The 22,552-nt window shown below is 34.7% G+C and overlaps 1 protein-coding gene across 5 annotated transcripts in view; it reads left to right on the top strand.

The window, feature by feature from the left end:
- SENP7 (SUMO specific peptidase 7) overlaps nt 1–22,552 on the top strand; it is a 164,126-nt gene that overhangs the window by 123,547 nt on the left and 18,027 nt on the right. For all 5 annotated transcript variants that reach the window (XM_082696193.1, XM_082696196.1, XM_082696195.1 and 2 more), the window contains 5 exons: nt 5,023–5,202; nt 6,847–7,109; nt 8,675–8,808; nt 10,594–10,710; nt 13,947–14,069. In XM_082696193.1, the coding sequence (XP_082552319.1) occupies nt 5,023–5,202; nt 6,847–7,109; nt 8,675–8,808; nt 10,594–10,710; nt 13,947–14,069 (817 nt within the window). The remainder of the gene's footprint in view (nt 1–5,022; nt 5,203–6,846; nt 7,110–8,674; nt 8,809–10,593; nt 10,711–13,946; nt 14,070–22,552) is intronic.

Genomic DNA, 22,552 nt, shown 5'->3' with positions numbered 1-22,552 from the left:
TTTAAAAAGGGAAACTTTCTCAAGCAGTCTTTGTAAAGAAAATTATGCTTTTATACTAAAAGGTTGGTACATTTGGATTAGTAGTAGCTGTCTATATTTCACAGAAATAGTATCAGTTATTTGGGATTATGAGCTGTGTGAGGAAGAAGTGCCAAGTTTTCTGAAGGTTCATACTCTTGTAATTTAGTCTGTCTTTGCTGCCAGTTTCACTGACAGTTTTTGGAATATGGGAGTTACAGTGCCCATGAATTAGAAGAACTAATGTTAATAAAATGTCCATACTACCCAAGGTGATCTGCAGGATCATTATAATACCTATCAAAATTTTAATTACATTTTTCATAAAGAAAAAATTCTAAAATATCTCTGGAACAACAAAAGATCTCAAATAGCCAAAACAGTCCTGAGAACATGGCTGGGGTCATCACACTTCCTGGTTTTAGACTATATTAAAAAGGTATAGTAATCAAAACAATTTTGTACTGGCGTAAAAATAGATAGACACATAGAACAGTGGAACAGAATTGAGAACCCAGAAATAAACGCATACTATGTCTCAATAACTGGTGTTGGGAAAGCTGGATAGCCACAAGCAAAAGAATGAAACTGGAATCCCATCTTTACTATATGCAAAAATCAACTCAAACTAGATTAAAGCCTTATGTGTAAGATGGAAAACTATAAAACTCTTAGGAAAAAAAAAACAAACAACATTAGGGGTTAAGTTTTTTCGCATCAGTCTTGGCAGTGGTTTTTTTTTTTTTTTTTACTTTAAAAGCAGAGGCAACAAAAGCTAAAATAAACAGGTTGAACACCACCATACTAAAAAGCTTCTGCATAGCAAAGGAAACCATTAGCAAAATGAAAAAGCATCCTAGGGAACAGGAGAAAATATTTGCAAACCACATATCTAAGAAAGGGCCAGTATCCAAAATATATAAAGAACTCTGAGAATTCAAAAGCAAAAGTCTGATTAAAAATCAGGCAGAGGAAAGTGTTGCAAAAGTTGAATAGTTTTGTCTTTATATATTGCTGTCTTCAGTGTACAGCATGGTTTTACTTAATTGAATGTTACTGTTTAATATTTTCTTCTTATAGAAGAGACCATGCCCTTTTGTATGACATGTTTTAATAAATGTTATCCGTCAACTTTGTAAAAAAAAAAAAAATCAGGCAGAGGAAGCCATCAAAAAAAAAAATGAAATCTTGCCATTTGCAATCACAAGGATGGAACTAGAGGGTATTATGTTAAGCGAAATAAGTCCATCAGAGAAAGATGATTATCATATGATCTTACTGGTATGAGGTATTTGAGAAACTAGACAAAAGATCATAGGGGAAGGGAGGGAAAAATGTAACAAGACTAATCAGAGAGGGAGACAAATCATAAGAGACTCTTAATCTCAGTAAACAAACTGAGGGTTGCTGGAGGGGGGCGGGTAGGAGGGATGGGGTGCCTGGATGAGGGACATTGGTGAGGGTCTGTGTTGTGGTGAGCGCTGTGTGTTGCATAAGACTGATGAGTCACAGACCTGTACCCCTGAAACAAATAATACATTATATATTAATTAAAAAAATAAAAGGCAAAAAACCCCCCAAAACAACAACAACAAAAAAAAAACAAAATAAAAAGAATGATCATACTTAAAAAAAAATTAGGCAGAGGAAGAAATGTGAATGTGAATACACATTTTTTCCAAAGAAAACATACAAATGGCAAATAAGCACATGAAAAAATGCTCAGTATCACTAATCATCACAAAAATGCAAATGAAAACCTCAATGAGATAGCCCTGCATACCTGTTAGAATGGCCATCAACAGAATTACCAGAATTCAGCAAGTGTTGATAAGGATTTGGGGAAATGGCGTACCCTTGTACATTGTTGGTGATACTGTAAACTGCTGTAGTTACTATGGAAAACGCTCTGTAGGTTCCTCAAGAAATTAAAATTAGAACTGCTATATGATCCAGCAATCCTACTTCTGGGTATATATCCAAAAGAAATGCAAACAGGATCTTGAAGAGATGTATGCATCCTGCATTACCCACAGTAGCCAAAATATGGAAACCGCCTGTTTGTTGACGGTGGATAAAAGTGTGGTTTATATATACAATGGAATATTAGTCTTGAGAAAGAATGAAATCTTCCCATTTGTGAGAACATGCAGGACATTGAGGGCATTAGAGTAACTGAAAAAAGCCAGATGGAGAAAGACAAATACTGCATGATATGCTTATATGTGGAATCTAAAAAAGCTGACTCACAGAAATAGAGACTAATGTGGAGGTTACCAGGGACTGGGACATGGAGGAAATGGGAAGATGTTGTACAGGAGTATATACTTCCGGGTGTAAGGTCAATAATGTACACAATGGTGATTACAGTTAATAATACTGTATTATGTACTTGAAAATTGCTAAGATAGTCCATCTTACATGTTCTCATCATGAAAAAAAAAATGGTAGTGATGGAAGTGATGGAAGCCAATGCTTCAGTGGTAATTGTTTTGCAGTATATACGTGTATTATATTAACATTAGACAGCTTAAACTTATACAGTGTTATATAATTGTATCCCAGTAAAGCTGGAAAAAAAAGAGAAAAGTCATAGTCAGTGTAAAAAAAAAAAAAAAGGACAGTAAAATAAAGTAGGGTAGCTAGGTAGAGAGAGAGATAGTGATAGGGAGAGACAGATTGGACTTTAAAGGGCATAAGCCAGTAGGAAAGACTGGACAAAATAAATGCAAAGAGAAAGGGAACAAAAGAGCGAGGAATAGAAAAATATTTAAAAACACAAGTAAGGAAAAATGGAAGGAGGAAGGAGAAAGAGGGAGGAATGAAAGAAGGAAAGAGGAAGGTAGAGAGAAAGATGAATGAAGGATGGAAAGGAAGTAAGAAGAAAGGTAAGCAGGTTACAGGCAGGTTAAGAATAGAGAAAGACTGTGGAGTCTGAGAAACAAACAGGGTTTTGGAGGGGAGGGTGGTGGGAGGTTAGGTGAGCCTGGTGGTGGGTATTACGGAGGGCACGTATTGCATGGAGCACTAGGTGTGGTGCATAAACAATGAACTCTGGAACACTGAAAAAATAAAATAAGATAAAATAAAATAAAAAGAATAGAGAAAGAAAAGGATGGTGATTAGATTGGGCTGAGAAAAGATATAGAAAAAAATATTAAAGAGGGAAGAAAAAGGAAGGGACAAAAGTAGGAAGTAAGGAAAAAAGGAAGTTTAAAATGATAAGTCTGTAGGAAAGAGTAAATACAAAAGAAATAAAGAATGTGGGAGTAAGAGATGGAAAGAAGGGTTTGAAAGAAGGAGCTAGTAAGAAAATTAAGTACAATTGTGGATAGTGGGGAAAGAAATCTAAAAAGAACTCAGCTAAAATAGTACGATAAAATAAGATTGATGAATGGTGACAGGAAAAGTAGTCAGGTATGTGAGGAGTAGATATAAAACGTAAATAGATGGATAGATATAGATTGATTGATAGAAGCAATTTTAAAAAGGATTATCCAAGAAAATGCCAATAAATAAGAGGCAGTAACAGAGTTTGAAAGGAAAAGAAGTTATGTAAAATGTTTTTAAAAGGAGTAATGAAATAGTATAAGTAGGCAGGCAAACATGCAAACAAGCACAGAGGAAAAATAGAAATACAGAAAAGGAGCAGGAAAAGACATGAAGAAATGGAATAAGGGAAGGAAGGAATAAGCAAAAGGAGGAAATATGAAAGAAAGAAAGACGATGTTTAAAGTGGATCAGTTGATTATAAGAAAAAGTTAAAAAATAGAATGGTGTGAGAACATAAAGATGACTAGTTAAGTATTTGAATGCTTATTGTAAAATGCTTTTCAAACTTCAGTATTGAGTGATATGAATCACCTGGGTTTTTTGTGTTTTGTGTTTGTTTGTTTGTTTTGTTTTTTTGGTAAGCCAGATAATCTGATTGAGTACATCTAGAGTGCAGCCTGATACTCTGCATTTCTAACAGGCTCTGATGTGATCCAGGTGTCAAAGGTGGAGAACTAGATTTTGACTTGCTAGGATACAGTGCGGGTAGGAATAGTAAGAAGTTTGTTTCAAATAGGTATTCATCTTGAGTTTGTACTTAACCGATACTTGTATTCCTACTAGTTCAGATGCTTGTTTTCTTAAAGTTGGACCGGATGACTTTCAGGACTTCTTTATACTACTTTTCTATGTTTATTTGAATTAAGAAAAAATCCTGATAGAAGTTTCTTTTAGCTTACTAGGAGGAAGACCTAGAAATTTTGAGAAGTAAAACCTGGAAGAATTTTAGTTTAGTTATTTATTTTTTTAAACCTGAAAGAATTTTATAAGAAATACTATCTGAGACCATTCAAAAGCTCATAATATCTTTGAGAGTCTTTTGATATTAGCTAGTCTATATAGTGGAATGCAGATATTTTGGGAGAAGAAACAGAGGAATAAATTGACTTATGATAACATTTGAGGTCTTGGTTGATGGTATTGACCAAAATAGAAATACATAATTTTCTAAGTTATATTATGCTTATTTTTCTGCATAGATCAGATAGTTGTCATTGTCATCGTCTTCTTTTTTAAAAATTTAATTTAATTTAATTTTTTTTCAATGATCCAAAATTAATTGTTTATGCACCACACCCATCTTCTTCTTCCTCCTCCTCCTCTTCTTCTTCTTCTTGGCCTTTTTTTTTTTTTTAAAGATTTTATTTATTTGACAGACAGATCACAAGTAGGCCAGAGAGGCAGGCAGAGAGAGAAGGAAGCAGGCTCCCTACTGAGCAGAGAGCCCGATGCAGGGCTTGATCCCAGGACCCTGGGCTCAAGACTTGAGCCGAAGGCAGAGCCTTTAACCCACTGAGCAACCCAGGTGCCCCTTGGCCTTTTTTCTGTACTGGAAAATAATACTTTTGTAAAATTTCACTTATCATTCTTTTTGAAGAACATCGTGTTTTCAAGAAGAGTCATAAAGTGTGTAAGTGTTGTATTCCTAATGTTATCTTCTTTTGGTTTTAGTATCCTTGAATGAGGTTTCATTGCTAGTGGATGCCACACATTTAAAGAGGTTTGGGTTATGGAAAAATAAGGACGATGATCACAGTAAAAGGAGTCATGCTATCCTTTTCCTCTGGGTCTCTGCAAATTATCTTCAAGAGATTCAGACTCAGCTAGAAAACTCCATATTAAGCCAGCAATGTGAGTATGACATAATTTGTAAATTTTGGAATAACCTGAGAAGTCCTGTAAATAAAGTTGTTTTCTTCTAAAGTAATTTAATAGAATGTGATTATTTCATTGAGTTGAAATTAAGTTCATTGAATTAAAAGAGATTTTAACCCTTAATGTTATGCAAGATAAATTATTTATTCTACATAATTTCTCCTGATAATTTTACTCAACCAAGAGAAATTATCTTTTAAAATAAAAGGGATGCCTTATCCTAAGTCAGTTGCCATCCTTGGCTGTCTTTCTTACGAGTTTCTTGCCCTTGTTTTCTAATAACTTGTGACAGTAATCAGTGGCAACGTTAAATAAAATATAGAGGTCTTTTATCTTCAATATTTTCTTGAGTTTTTCAGAAAACTCTCTTTACTTAAATATATCATTTTTCTAAGACTGGATTGAATACTTTTGGGAGAATGCTCCCAAAACTGTGTATTTGAATGTATTTTAAATATCTCCCAACTTTGCTTAGTTTTCAACTTCTGAAGAGTCTAGCTTAGAGTTGCATAAATCAAATTAGTAAGGTTTGTTTTTACCTCTTTGATCTTTCTACCTTGCCCTCTGTATTCCTTTGCATATAAAATGTGGTAAGTAGTGAACTGAATTTTATACCTTTAATATTACAGTAGTCCCTTCCTTTATACATAGAGGATATGTTCCAAGACTCCCCCATAGATGCCCGAAATGACATATAGTACTGAAATCTATACATACTATGTTATTTCCCTCTACATGTGTACCTATGAGAAAATTTAATATATAAGTTAGATACAGTAAGAGATTAATAATAACCAATAACAAAATAATTATAACAATATACTGTAATAAAAAGTTAAATGAATGTGGTCTTTCTCAAAATACCTTATTATACTGTACTTACCCTTCTTGTGATGGTGTGAGAAGATAAAATGCTTATGTGATGAGTTGAAATGAGGTGAATGACATAGGCATTTTGATGTAGTGAGAGCCTACCACAGACACGATGGCGATAGGCCAGAAGGAAGATCGTCTGCTTCAGGACTGTGGTGGTTGACCAGTGGGTGACTGTAACTGTGGAAAATGAAACCATGGATAAAGGAGGACTACTGTGCTTATTTTGATGTCCTACTCCAAGTTAATTGGGAAAATTTATGATTAAATAGAGAAGTTGGGGAAATAAAACTAGCCATTTATAATTATTATGGGGGAATGAATGTCATCTGAGACCATTGTTGAAATGATTGATGAAACAAAATGATTTTGAAGGAAGTGTTTGATCAGAATACTTTTTTAATTGGTAGATTTGACAAATGGAGGATGGTAGAGAAAAATAATTAAATGCTTAGTTATTATCATTCATTTACTCATAAATTCCTTAATAAATGTTTACTAATACTAAATGCCAGATAGTATAGATACAGCAACCAATACCATTGTGGAGTTTCCCTTTTAATGCAGGAAGAGTTTAAAATTTGTGAGTCTTGAATCTCAGTTACTAATGGCCTATTTAGGGATTTAATTTGCCTGAGTTATTAACTAATATACAAAATACTGTCATTAATGATTAAATTATTTTAATTTTAATCCCCTTGAAAAATAACACTACTGATAAAAATTGGTTTCTTATTTCTTTTATAGCAAAATCCAGTGAATTCATTTTCCTTGAGCTACACAGTCCTATTTCACAAAGAGAAGAATTGAAATTGAAAGATATTATGACAGAAATAAGTACAACCAATGGAGAATTAGAGCTTTCTTATCCATTATCTTGGGTTCAGGCACTTCCTTTGTTTCAGAACCTCTCTTCAAAAGAAAGTTCTTTTATTCATTATTATTGTGCTTCAACTTGTTCTTTTCCTGCTGTTGCTGCTGAAGAAATGAAGAGGAAATCAGTATCTCAGGTAAGCATATGATTTATATAATTGGTAGGGTTCAGTAAAAATTTTTTCACTGAAAATAGAGTGATCTGAAAATGCTGTGTTTGGTCAGAAGAGCACAGGAACCAACCTGAAAGAACTCCCAATACCAAAGTTAGAACATTTTTAATTTATTGACTCCCAACATGGGGCTCACACTCAATGCTGAGATCAAGAGTGGCATGCACCACGAACTGAGCCAGCCAGGCGCCCCACAGCTAGGAACAGTTGGATCAATAAAATCAATAATGATAATGTGATTGTTACCAAAGAATGTAATAAATACCCATAAATCTGTATTCATACAAATAAATACCTGAACTAATGAGTGAAAAATAAGTACTGATGGTAGATAATTGATCATTTTTTCTTAGAAAAGTATTTGAATTAATAAATGTAAAAGGAATAAGAAATACAAAGCCACCATAGTTAATGTTGTTGCAGGCAAGGTCCACCAAGAGATACTAAATTTAATGGTAAGAACTTAAGGAGAAAAAGGATATGTACATAATCTTAAATTCTCTCAGCCAAAATATTTATTAATCATAAAGTAACTTTACAGTGGAGAAATGTGGCAGACATCACCAGGAATAAGATACTGTCACATCATGCACTGAGAAGGGTACATGACTTCTCTGGTATTCTTCCCAATATTGTATAACCTCAGTCTACTTACGGGAAGAATCAGACAAACCCAGTTATAAAATAACTGACCAATACTCTTGAAAATATCAAGGTCATGAAAGGGAAAAACAGGAATTGTAGGCTTCTCATACAGAAAAAAGATACTGGTAGAAACACTAGTGATATCAGAATACAGTCTACAATTTAGCTTATAATATTATGATAGTGTTAATTTCTTAGTTTTGATGGTTGTAACTGTGGTTATATAAGATGTTAGTATTAGGGGAATCTGGAAGAGGCTTGTATATCTCTGCCAAATACCTCTAGAGAGAAAAGTTTTTTCGAGTTTGCTATGGCAAATATGAAATTTTTATCTCTTAAATTTTATTTGTTCTAGCTATTATATCTTTTGTTCATTTTGAACTGAAAAGTGTTCACATTTTTCTTTAATTCTAATGCCCATATCTATAAGTAACACTTCAAGTTAACCTTTGACCATTGTATGGACAATATCTTTATTTTTTTTTTAAAGATATACTTATTTATTAGAGAGGGGGTGCATGTGAATATGGGGAGGGGCAAATGGTGAGAAAGAATCTCAAGCAGATTCCCTGTTGAGCATGGAGCTCAACAGGGGCTCACTCTCACAACCCCGAGATCATGATGTGAGTTGATATCAAGAGTTGGATGCTTAACCGACTGAGCCACCCAGGTAACCCTGTATGTATAGTATCTTTTGATCAAAAGTATTATCTTGATTTCACAATATCTTTGGAGAAATTCTAAATGTATAGATATAACTCATTGATACTGATTTCTTTTAGTCGTATTTTTAAAAATTAGTCTAGGTTTTGACTTCATTCTTTGAGAGTTAATGCGTATTTATGTATCTATAAGAAAACCTTTTCTTTGCCATTTTCTGTCAGCCTTCAAATACAGATACAGCCAAGCCTACTTACACCTTCCTGCAGAAGCAAAGTAGTGGTTGCTACTCACTTTCTATTACATCTAATCCAGATGAAGAATGGCGAGAAGTCAGGCACACTGGGCCTGTTCAGAAGTATGTACTGTGTCATACCTGTTTGTAATAGGTAGACATATTTGTAGTTTTCACTCATGTTGCTGATTTTAAATAGTTTACCTTTTTCTTCTTCTTTTTTTTTTTTTTTTAAGATTATTTATTTATTTATTTATTTGACACAGAGAGATCACAAGTAGGCAGAGAGGCAGGCGGAGAGAGAGAGAGAGAGGGAAGCAGGCTTCCTGCTGAGCAAAGAGCCCGATGTGGGGCTCGATCTCAGGGCCCTGAGATCATGACCTGAGCCGAAGGCAGAGGCTTTAACCCACTGAGCCACCCAGGCGCCCCATACCTTTTCTTCTTAATTGGGGTATAACTGACAAACAATATTATAATAGTTTCAGTTATATAATATTGATTTGACAGTAGTTTACCTTTTTAAATGTTTTGAGTTTTGCTTTACACTGATGGTAATAGAAGTAATATTTTTTTTTGAGAAAATTAAAAAAATTTATTGAGAAAACAGTCAGTGCCATTTCGTTTAGTTTTATGTCAGAAAGACATAAATGGCAACCATAATGTCAAATTTGGTAAGATTAAAATATTTGTTGAAAATACTAGAGTGCAGTATATGGTTTTTATGACTATATAGTCATAAAATCAGTTATCATATACCAGTCAGATATACCATATCTGAATATATGGTAGGAAAAGTGGGGTTGCTTAACTGAGGTGTAACTCAATTTAATGTACTTTGAAGTTTATTAGAACTTCCTTTTCATAAGTTGCTACTTTATTCATATTTCATCTTATATATGTCTTGTCATGGTGGCCAGAATAGGGAGTCTCTGCATTTGAGGGTGATTTCTCTTCCTATGTATGATTCCTTTTTTCTGTTAAGAAAAAAAAAACAACAACAAATGAAAGAACAGAATAGAAAATAGCCCATAAAATAGTAACTTTTATATTAGCATTTAAAATTTCACATATTTTTATATGATTTAGGTGCTTTGCTTGCCAAGATTAAGTCAATTACAGGTGACTTCATTTTGAAGTCAAGATGCACACATTATTTCTGGTTTAAGATACACATATTATTATATTTTTATTGTTGACTATATTCATGCAAATGATGACTATCATGTATATTCCAAGATTATACCTAGAAACTCAGAACTGCTCATGTTTCTGAGATTTAAGAGAAGATATCAGAAAAAAGATGCCTAATTAGTGGCTCTCTGTTTTCTTCTTCTTTCTGCTTGTGTTATAATTACTTGTTTCCTTTATATTCTCTTTAGTTTTACATTGTAAGCACTTTGTTATAGGAAACCTGCCTTCTCTGCTCCCATGTTATTTCTTTATTGCTCTGCTGTTGCTGTGGACTAGCCACCAGTAGGAGAACATAGTTTTTGACTGTTGGCTTCTAAATGGAAAGGAACTAATCTTGGGGATTCAAAATTAGAGCTGGAAAGTGGAGCTTAGGAAAATCTTTTATTGTTTATTACATCAGTTTATTGAAAGTTAAACATTGTACAGAAGAGAGATATCTTTGATGGTATTACAACTGATTGTGATATATAAGGTATTGATTAGGTGAATATGATACTAGCCCCACACGGGATTGGAAATGAAAAGACAGTGAAAGTACTATTAGTACCTTGTGAAAATAAAGAAGGAAAATAACTGTCAGTTATTTTTACTTCATACACTTTAGTTATTGAATACATAGCCCTATTAGTGTTCTATATAACAAATTTCTTTGTTATATACTGTTATATACTGGAATTTTCACTACAATATGTTTAAACTTTAGTTTTACTTTTTAAGGTTGATTGTATATCCTCCACCACCTACAAAAGGGGGATTAGGAGTAACTAATGAAGATCTGGAGTGCTTAGAAGAAGGAGAGTTTCTTAATGATGTAATCATTGATTTCTACCTTAAGTAAGTACAGTGATGAATGATCTTCTCATTTATCAATTTTGATTTGAATCTTAAACCACATGTCTATCACTGAAGTTTTTTTTTTTAACTCTAACTAAAAGTAACCTGCCAAGAGTTCAAAGATTTTTGCTTACAGCATTTTCTATAGTTGACTTCAGTTTCATTCCTTTATCTCTTGAAGATGCTATGTACTCCAGAAGAGTTACTATTTTTTGTTTATTTTCATTTTTGTTTATTTGTTTACTTCAGATTTATATTTCTTCATTATATTTCTGTGATGAAGGGAATACTTAAAAAATTACAGGTCACTTTGGGAAGGGAAAAGAAGCAATTCTGTAGTGATCTCTTGTGTCTTTAAGCACTGTAAGAGTTACCTGTCATTTAAAAAACCCATACCACTATTCCATTAAAAAATAATTTTGAACTTTTTATAGAGCCAAGCTGAAGGAATAGATAGGAAGGTAAGCTTCATCTTACCTGAACCCTCTTGTTTAACTAATAATACTAGCCTTAGTTAAATAATCTTCTACCAGGGCCTCATGAATTATGAGGTTTTCCAGTCTGTTTGGAAAGAACAGGCACTATTTTTGTGGCTAGCTACCATTCCCTCTAATCTTTTCAGGTAGTTCTCTCCCTAGCCTTTTCCTTACATGCATGTGGTGATGAAAATTCTGCATATTCAAGGAGGATTCTCTGCAGATGTCTGGAATTTTCTTTAACTACAGCTCTTCCCTTTTCAGTATTCTGATCTGCAAATTCTATCTGCCTTGGTCTCTACCATCTTTCAGTGTCTCCTCAACTTGTAGTCTGTCACCTGGGTTACTCAGTCCCATGCTACAGGCTGGACAACATATTAAGCTGGTGCATTAGTGGAACTCACCGTGTTTATCTCCCCTTTCTCAAAGATCATTGTTCTTTGTTGCTGGTGTCCAGTGTTCTGAGAACTATTGATTCATATATATTTTGTCTGATTATTTATTTATTTATTTATTGCTTCTTTCATCCAGGAGGGTTAATCTGGCTTCCTGTTATTCCATCTTGGCTGGAAGCAGAAGTCTCCATTATCAATTACTCTTTACTCTCCCTTCCCCCTCTATATACTCAGTTGCCAACTTTATTTTTTCTTCTTCTTTTTTTATATTAACATAGAATGTATTATTTCTTTTAGGGGTACAGGTCTGTGATTCATCAGTTTTACACAATATACAACACTCACCACAACACATACCCTTCGCAGTGTTCATCACCCAGGCACCCCATCCCTTCCACCCTCCTCCCCTCCAGCAACCCCAGTTTGTTTCCTGAGATTAAGAGTCTCTTATGGTTTGTCTCCCTCTCTGGTTTTGTCTTGTTTCATTTTCCAATTTTATTAGATTCTGTCTCTCAAATTCATTTATTTTTCTTCTATCATCATGTCATGATTTTCTAGTACCTCTTACCTGGATTGTTATTCTGTCTTTTATTTTATTTTATTTATTTGTCAAAGAAGAGAGAGAGAGAGAGAGAGAGAGGGTGAGAGAGAGCGTGCATGCACACAAGTAGGGGGAGCAGCAGGCAGAGGGAGAGGGAAAAGCAGATGCAGGGCCCGATCCTAGGAGTCTGGGATCATGCCCTGAACCAAAAGCAGCTGCTCAATGACTGAGCCACCCAAGTGCTCCTTTTTCTGTTTTTCTAATGTTTTTCCTTGTATCCTTTATCTCTGTTTTCCTGTCCATTAAGTATATTATGACCAGCAATATTCTTCTTAAGGTATTCTATGAATGCAATTCCCATTAAAAATATATATTAATTTCTTACTACCTGTCAAAATGAGTTCAGACACTTTGGCATTCGAGAGCCTTAATAATTTGACACTATCTTTTTAGCCATTTACTAATAACCCTGTATGTATTACATAGTCCAAAAATATTGAATTATAAATAATTTACTAAATAAAGCCCATTTTTGTTCACTCTTCTGCCTTAATGCACTGTTTGTCCTGATTCTGAACACTTTCCTCTTTATCTCAATCTTTTAAAGTTTTATTCCTCTTTCAAGGTTTCTGTCAAGTGATACCTTCCTGAAACTTCTCCTGATCTTCTAAACAGATATTACTAACTCCCATAATACTTAATTTACATCTTTTGTAGTACTTAAAATATTTTGCCTGATTTTAAAGTTAGTTGATGATATTATGATCATTCTCCTTCTCCTTATGCTCTTACATCTTATTTATTTTTGTATCCGTATAATAGTGTCAAGCTTATATTTGGTGAGGTGAACTGGATCATATTCTTAGTTTTTTTATGTTTTATTGGAATTAACTAATACAATTTTATTTTTAATTTATTTCCAGTAGTACTTTTCTATACTTCCTTTTCACTGAATTGCCTGTATGTCTCTCTCATCGGCTTCCTTTCAGAGGGGATTCTAACTTTATTTTTTAAACAACTTTCTATTTATTTTTTAAATTAATGAATTACTTGTAAGTAGTAAAGTACATAAATTGTAAGTGTACAAGGAATGAATGTTCACATATATATGCACCCACATAATCATCGTTCAGATCAAGATACCATTTCTAGCACATCAGAAGCATCCTTTTTGTCTCCTTCCATGTAGCAAAGCCTTCCCATAACCACATTAAAAAATTTCAAGTTGTGTTAGTCTTTTGTGCTTTTTAAAAAGAGCGATTACAAGGTCATTTTTGAACCTGTATAAGCTATTAAGAATAGCAGAATTCTCTAATTATGAAGGGCTTAAGCACTAAATCATTGAATTATAAGCTTATATTAAAGAATTCTTTTAGTAGAAATGGACTAAGGATTTATAGGTTAGGCATATCTCATAGTAATTAAAATTTTTCTAGATTTATTATAGGAGTGTCATGGTTTCAGTATTTGATTAATCTTTCCTTCTATACTCTCCTTTGTATTTATTGTAAGCTATATGGTGACAGCTACTTCCCCCCACTTATTTTATATGTTAGTGTACATATGGTGCTTGGTATATGTTAGGAATTTGATAATACATGTTAAGCAAGTAAAAGAATCAGCAGGCAATTTCTGCTTTAAGCAGTCTTGATGGGAGAAGAGGTAAAGAACGAACCAAAAATACTGAAATCAGAGCAAATTACAAGATGACTTTGACTCTAATTGGTCATAAAAACGAAGATTTCTGGAATACATAAGATAACTGGAAGAAGACCAGGTAGAAATCTAAAAACAACTTTCTTTTGTGGTGTTGCTGTTTTACAGGTATCTTTTATTGGAGAAGGCATCAGATGAACTTGTTGAACGAATTCACATTTTTAGTAGCTTTTTCTATAAATGCTTGACAAGAAAGGAAAATAATTTAACAGAAGACAATCCAAATCTTTCGTAAGTCATACTTTCTATGTACTTAAGTTTTAAGAGGAAAATATGCTATTTTGATGTTTCTAAGTGAAAAAACTTGTTACATTATTTCCTGGAGTGAGCAGTATTACCACTTATGCAGGTTTTTTTGCTCTAAGATATGCTTCTTACCCTTGCACTGTTCTGTTCCCTGAAACAGGAGGCTGACTCTTGCAGGCTGCATTTCCAAGTGCACGTTCTGTGGGGACATTGGAGGTTGGAGGGCAAGGAGGGAAAAAGTCAGGTTACCCTCTTTGCCTTAGGTAGTGATTTGGCAGTGGCTCTATTTCCTCTGTGGGTTGTGTCTTTCAATGAACAGATCTGTAAGAATGCCAGCTCCTATGTGGAGTTGCTACTGCTTCTTCCTCTTTGCCCTTTAGTGTAGGGGTATAGTAATTTTCTCCTATGCTAGTCTCTTGTTGCCTCTCTGCTCTCTTTTTGGCTTTGCACTTTCTTTATCATCACTATAGACAATTCTCTACATTACATTTTTTTTAAAAAGATTTTATTTATTTATTTGACAGAGAGAGAGAGAGAGAGATCACAAGTAGGCAGAGAGGCAGGCAGAGAGACAGGGCAAAGCGGGCTCCCTGCTGAGCAGAGAGCCCCACGCAGGGCTCGATCCCAGGACCCTGAGATCATGACCTGAGCTGAAGGCAGAGTCTTAACCCACCGAGCCACCCAGGCGCACCTACATTACATTTTTTTTTTAAGATTTTATTTATTTATTTGATAGAGAGAGATCACAAGTAGGCAGAGAGGCAGGCAGAGAGAGAGAGGAGGAAGCAGGCTCCCCGCTGAGCAGAGAGCTCGATATGGGGCTCGATCCCAGGACCCTGAGATCATGACCTAAGCCGAAGGCAGAGGCTTAAACCACTGAGCCACCCAGGCGCCCCCCTACATTACATTTTTATCTGTCTTAAAATATAGTGACTTTTGATTTTCTGGTCTGACTGTCACCAAAATACTATTCTTCAGTTAAACTACTGTAAAATATACAAAATACTATGTTTACATAATTTGGCTTACAGTCAAAATTAATGGGGAGGGATATTTGGAAGGGGAAAGTTTATTAAATACATTGATATTAAACATTTTTGATGCCTTCCTGTTCTATTTTATGTATATAGATATTCATGGTTAGTACCATGCTTTTAATCTTACATTTTTTAATAAAATTACTAGTCAGTATTTGGCATAACCACCTAGAAACTGATGAAATGAAAGCAGGTAGGATCTGTTGTAGTTTTAAATTTTAGGATAATTTTTAAAAATTAAAATTTGATATTATATGTTTGATCATATATAAAAGGAATATAAAACAAAGACACATAAGTGGCATATTCCAGAGTAAGATATATATATATATATATGATACTAAGCTTAGATATTACTATACTTAGTATATTATACACACACACACACACACACACACACACACACACACAGATGACCCTGGAACAACACGGGTTTGAAACATGTGGTGTCCTTATATGCAGATTTTTTTTATAGGTACAGTATATGTATTAACTGTAAATACTGTAAATGTATTTTCCTTATGGTTTTCTTGATAACTTCTTTTAGATACCATCTATTTATTTATTTCTTGTTTATTATTTTCTCTAACTTACTATATTATTTTAATAGTACATTATATAATACAGTACATGATAAAATACATATAACATGCAAAATATGTGTTAATTGATTTTATGTTATTGGTAAGGCTTCTGATCAACATGAGACCCTTAGTGGTTAACATTTTGGGGAGTCAAAAGTTACATACATGGATTTTCAACTCCATTGGGAGTGTGGGTGCCACTAAACTCCTCATTGTTCAAGGATCAACTGTGTGTGTATGCCTGTGTGTGTTTGTATCTCTCCCAGGACAAAAATTCATACTAATGCTTGGCCAGATACATATGTTATTAGTAGTCACACAAAGAATTTCTATAAATCAGTAAAAAAATTAAAAAGCCCAGAATCAAAGTGATAAGGGATACAAACCTTTAAAAATTTTTTTTTAAATTAGCATATAATGTATTGTTTGTTTCAGGGGTACAGGTCTATGATTCATCAGTCTTATACAATGCACTGCACTCACCATAGCATATACTCTCCCTAGTGTCCATTACCCAAGCATCCCATCCCTCCTACTCTCTTCCCCTCCAGCAACCCTCAGTTTGTTTCCTGAGATTAAGAGTCTCTTAATGGTTTGTCTCTTTCTTTGGTTTCATCTTTCATTTTTCCCTCCCTTCCCCTATTATCCTCTCTGTCTTGTTTCTCAAATTCCTCATATCAGTGAGATCATATGATAATTGCCTTTCACTGACTGACTTATTTTGCTTAGCATAATACCCTCTAATTCCATCCATGTTGTTGCAAATAGCAAGATTTCATTTTTTGATGGCTGCATAGTATTCCATTGTGTGTGTGTGCGTGTGTGTTGTGTGTGTATCTATCTATCTATCTCACATCTTCTTTATCCATTCATATGTTGTTGGATATCTAGGCTCTTTCCATAGTTTGGCTGTTTAGATATTGTGGACTATTGTGGGTCTTTCCATAGTTTGGCTACTGTGGATTGCCATGAACATTCAGGTGCATGTGCCCCTTCAGATCACAACATTTACATCTTTAGGGTATAAACCCAGTACTGCAGTTGCTGGGCCATAGAGTAGCTCTATTTTCAACTTTTTGAGGAATCTCCATGCTGTTTTGCAGAGTGGCTATACCAGCTTGTATTCCCACCAACAGTGTAAGAGGGTTCCCTTTCTCTGCATCCTCACTGACACCTGTCATTTCCTGACTGGTTAATTTTAGCCATTCTGACTGGTGTGAGGTGGTATCTCATTGTGGTTTTGATTTGTATTTCCCTGATGCCGAGTGATGTTGTACATTTTCTCATGTGTCTGTTGGCCATTTGGATGTCTTTGCAGAAATGTCTGTTCATGTCTTATACCCATTTCTTGATTGGATTATTCTTTGGGTGTTGAGTTTGCTAAGTTCTTTATAAATTTTGGACACTAGCCCTTTGTCTGATATGTCATTTGCAAATATCTTCTTCCATTCTGTCAGTTGCCTTTTGGTTTTATTGACTGTTTCCTTTGTTGTGCAAAAGCTTTTGATCTTGATGAAGTTCCAGTAGTTCTTTTGTCCTTGATTCTCCTGCCTTTGGTGATGTTTCTAGGAAAAAATTACTGTGGCTTAGGTCGAAGAGGTTGCTTCCTGTGTTTTCCTCAAGGATTTTGAAGGATTCCTGTCTCACATTGAGGTCTTTCATCCATTTTGAGTCTATTTTTGTGTGTGGTGTAAGGAAATGGTACAGTTTCATTCTTCTGCATGTGACTGTCCCATTTTCCCAACACCATTTGTTGAAGAGACTATCTTTTTTCCATTGGACATTCTTAACTGCTTTGTCGAAGATTAGTTGACCCTAGAGTTGAGGGTCTATTTCTGGACTCTCTATTCTGTTACATTGACCAATGTGTCTGTTTTTGTGCCAGTACCATACTGTCTTGATAATTACAGCTTTGTAATAGAGCTTGAAGTCTGGAATTGTGATGCTGCCAACTTTCAACATTCCTCTGGCTATTCAAGGTCTTTTCTGGTTCCATATAAATTTTAAGTTTATTTGTTCCATTTCTTTGAAAAAAGTTGATGGTATTTTGATAGGGATTGCATTAAATCTGTAGATTGCTCTAGGTAGCATAGACATTTTCATAATATTTGTCCTGAATCATGAGTGTGGAACATTTTTCCATTTCTTTGTGTCTTCCTCAATTTCTTTCCTGAGTACTCCATAGTTTTCTGAGTACAGATTCTTTGCCTCTTTGGTTAGATTTATTCCTGGGGATCTTAAGGTTTTGGGTGCAATTGTAAATGGAATTGACTCCTTAATTTCTCTTTCTTTTGTCTTGCCGTTGTTGTAAGAAATGCAAATGATTTCTGTGCATTGATGTTGTATCCTGCCACTTAACTGAATTCCTGTATGAGTTCTAGCAGTTTTGGAGTGGAGTCTTTCAGGTTTTCCACATAAAGTATCATATCTGCCTGGAGTGAGAGTTTGACTTCCTTTTTGCTGACTCAGATGCCTTTTATTTCTTCTTGTTGTCTGACTGCTGAGGCTAGGACTTCTAGTATTATGTTGAATAGCAGTGGTGAGAGCGGACAGCTCTGCTGGTGTTCGACCCTAGGGGAAAAGCTCTGTTTTTCCTCCATTGAGAATGATATTTGCTGTGGTGTTTTTCATAGATAGCTTTGATGATATTGAGGTACGTACCCTCTGTCCCTACACTGTGAAGATTTTTGATCAAGAAAGGATGCTGTACTTTGTCGAATGCTTTTTCAGTATCTATTGAGAGTATCATAAAATTTTTTTTATTAATGTATTATATCACATTGATTGTTTTGAGGATGTTGAACCAACCTTGAAGCCCAGAAGTAAATCCCACTTGGCCATGGTGCATAATCCTTTTAATGTACTGTTGAATCCTGTTCGCTACTATTTTGGTGAGAATTTTTGCATCCATGTTGATAAGGGATATTGGTCTGTAATTTTCCTTTTTATGGGGACTTTGTCTGGTTTGGGGATCAAGGTAATTCTGGTCCCATAAAATGAGTTTGGAAATTTTCCTTCCATTTCTATTTTTTCGAACAGTTTCAAGAGAATAGATATTAATTCTTAAAATGTTTGGTAGAATTCCACTGGGAAGCCATGTGGTCTTGGGCTCATGTTTGTTGGGAGATTTTTGATGACTGCTTCAGTCTCCTTACTGGTTATGGGTCTGTTCAGGTTTTCTATTTCTTCCTGGTTGAGTTTTGGTAGTTTCTATGTCTCTAGGAATGCCCGCATTTCTTCCAGATTATCTTATTTGCTGGTATATAGTTGCTCATAATATGTTCTTATAATTGTTTGTATTTCTTTGATGTTCATTGTGATCTCTCCTCTTTCATTCATATTTTGTTAATGTGGGTCCTTTCTCTTTTCTTTTTGATAAGTCTGGCCAGGAGTTTATCAGTCTTTAAATTCTTCCAAGGACCAGCTCTAGTTGTGTTGATCTATTCTACTGGTTCTTTTTTGTTGTTTTTGTTTTTGTTTTTGTTTCTGTTTCATTGATTTCTGCTCTGGTCTTTATTATTTCTCTTCTCCTGCTGGGTTTAGGCTTTCTGTATTGTTCTTTCTACAGTTTATTTAGGTGTAGGGTTAGGTTGTATACTTGAGACCTTTCTTGTTTCTTGAGAATGGCTTGTATTGCTATATACTTTCCTCTCAGGACACCTTTGCTGTGTCTCAAAGATTTTGTACAGTGTGTTTTCATTTTAATTTATTTCCAGATATTTTTTTAATTCTTTAATTTCCTGTTTGACCCATTCATTCTTTTAGTAAGATGATCTTAGTTCATTCTGACTTTCCTCTTGTGGTTGAGTTCTAGTTTCAAAGCATTGTAGTCTGAAAATATGCTGGGAATGATCCCAGTCTTTTGGTACTGGCTGAGACCTGATTTGTGACCCAGAAGGTGATCTATTTTGGAGATTGTTCCATGTGCACTAGAGAAGAATGTGTATTCTGTTGCTTTGAGATGGAATGTTCTGAATTATCTGTGATGTTTCTCTGGTCCAGTGTGTCATTTAAAGCCTTTATTTCCTTGTTCATCTTTTGCTTAGATGATCTGTCCATTTCAGTAAGGAGTTGTTATAGTCCCCGCCTATTGTTGTATTATTGTTGATGTGTTTCTTTGATTTTGTTATTAATTGATTTATATAGTTTGCTGCTCCCATGTTAATGCCATAGATTTTTAAAATTGTCTAATCTTCTTGTTGGACAGACCCTTTAATATCATATAGTGGCCTTCTTCATCTCTTATTATGGTCTTTTGCTTAAAATCAAATTTGTTTGATATAAGGATTGCTACCCCAGCTTTCTTTTGATGTCCTATTAGCATGGTAAATTGTCTTCCATCCCTTCACTTTAAATCTGGAGGTGTCTTTGGTTCTAAAATGAGTTTCTTGCAGACAGCATATCAATGGGTCTTTTTTTTTTTTTTTAATGTTTGCTGATACCCTCTGTCTTTTGATTGGGGAATTTAGCCCATTTACATTCAGAGTAACTATTGAAAGATATGAATTTAGTGACATTGTATTGCCTTAAGGTGACTGTTACTGTATATTGTCTGTATATTCATTTCTGGTCTGTTACTTTTAGGCTCTTTCTTGGCTTAGAGGACCCCTTTCAGTATTTCCTGTAGGGCTGGTTTGGTGTTTGCAAATTCTTTTAGTTTTCATTTGTCCTGGAAGCTTTTTATCTGTCCTTTTATTTTCATTGCCAGCCTGGATGGGTATAATATTCCTGGTTGCATATTTTTCACGCTTAGTGCTCTGAATATATCATGCCAGTCCTTTCTGGCCTGCCAGGTCTCTGCGGGTAGGTCTCCTGTCAGTCTACTATTTCTATCATTGTAGGTTACAGACCTCTTGTCCTGAGTTGTTTTCAGGATTTTCTCTTTGTCACTGGGACTTGTAAGTTTTATTATTAAATGATGGGGTGTTGACCTACTTTTATTGATTTTAAGGGCAAGTTCTCTATGCCTCCTGCATTTTGATGCTTATTTCCTTCCCCAAACTAGGGAAGTTCTCCCCTGTAATTTGCTCCAATATACCTTCTGCCTCTCTCTTTCTTCTTCTTCTTAGTTCCCAATTATTCTAATATTGTTTTGTCATATGGTATCACTTATCTCTTGAATTCTCCCCTTGTGATTCAGTAGTTGTTTATCTCTCTTTTTCTCAGCTTCCTTATTCTCCATCATTTGGTCTTCTATATCACTAATTTTCTCTTCTGCCCCAATTATCCTAGCAGCCAGAGCCTCCATTTTTGATTGCACCTCATTAATAGCTTTTGTGATTTCAACTTGTGTAGATTTTAGTTATTTTATTTCTCCAGAATGGGATTTTATTTCTTCAGAAAAGATAGTATCTTCTATGCTTTTTTCAAGCCCAGCTGGCATTTTTATAATTATTTTCTAACTTTAGTTTTGACATCTTACTAATGCGTATTGATTAGGTCCTCATCAGTCAGTATTGCCTCTTGTTCTCTTTTGGAGGTGAGTTTTTCCACCTTGTCATTTTGTCTAGAGCAGAATAGATGAATGAGAGAACAAAATGCTAAAATGGTAACAATGACCCCAGAAAAAATAATACAGTAACCAAATCAGAGAAAACCTGAATCCAGTGGGAGAAGAAAGGGAAAAAAATATATGATTGGCCTGATGAATATAACAGAGCCACACAGTTCGTTTTGGGTGTATTTTTGTCTGTTAGAAGAAACTGCCTCCCAAAATTTGAGAGAAAGAAAGAAAGAAAAAAAATATGTAGGTAAACATGATGAAGTGATGGAATATGACTGTTAAGATGAAAGTTAAAAAATATATATATATATATATTTTTAGTTTTAATTTTTAATTTTTTTTTTATGAACATATATTTTTATCCCCAGGGGTACAGGTCTGTGAATCAACAGGTTTACACACTTCACAGCACTCACCATAGCACATACCCTCCCCAATGTCCATAACCCCAACCCCCTTCTTGCAACCCCTCCCCCCTGCAACCCTCAGTTTGTCTTGTGAGATTAAGAGTCACTTATGGTTTGTCTCCCTCCCAATCCCATCTTGTTACATTTATTCTTCTCCTACCTCCCTAGCCCCCCATGTTGCATCTCCACTTCCACATAACAGGGAGATGATATGATAGTTGTCTTTCTTCACTTGACTTATTTCGCTAAGCATGATACCCTCTAGTTCCATCCATGTCATCGCAAATGGCAAGATTTCATTTCTTTTCATGACTGCATACTATTCCATTGTGTATATATACCATATCTTCTTTATCCATTCATCTGTTGATGGACATCTAGATTCTTTCCATAGTTTGGCTATTGTAGATATTGCTGCTTAAAACATTCTGTGATGTCCATCTGGTCCAATGTGTCATTGTTGATCTTTTGCTTGGATGATCTGTATATTTCAGTGAGGGGAGTGTTAAAGTCCCCAACTATTATTGTATTATTATTGATGTGTTTCTTTGATTTTGTTATTAATTGGTTTATATAGTTGGCTGCTCCCACGTTGGGGCATAGATATTTAAAATTGTTAGATCTTCTTGTTGGACAGATCCTTTGAGTATGATATAGTGCCCTTCCTCATCTCTTATTATAGTCTTTGGCTTAAAATCTAATTGATCTGATATAAGGATTGCCACTCCCGCTTTCTTCTGATGTCCATTAGCATGGTAAATTCTTTTCCACCCCCTTACTTTAAATATGGAGGTGTCTTTGGGTTTAAAATGAGTTTCTTGTAGGCAACATATAGATGGTTTTTGTTTTTTTGTCCATTCTGATACCCTGTGTCTTTTGATTAGGGGATTTAACCCATTAACATTCAGGGTAACTATTGAGAGATATGAATTTAGTG

This window comes from Mustela nivalis (assembly GCF_964662115.1).
Source record: "Mustela nivalis genome assembly, chromosome: 1".
Lineage (NCBI taxonomy): Eukaryota > Metazoa > Chordata > Mammalia > Carnivora > Mustelidae > Mustela > Mustela nivalis.
The sequence above is the reverse complement of the archived record's forward strand: the minus strand, read 5'-3'. Positions and strand labels throughout refer to the sequence as shown.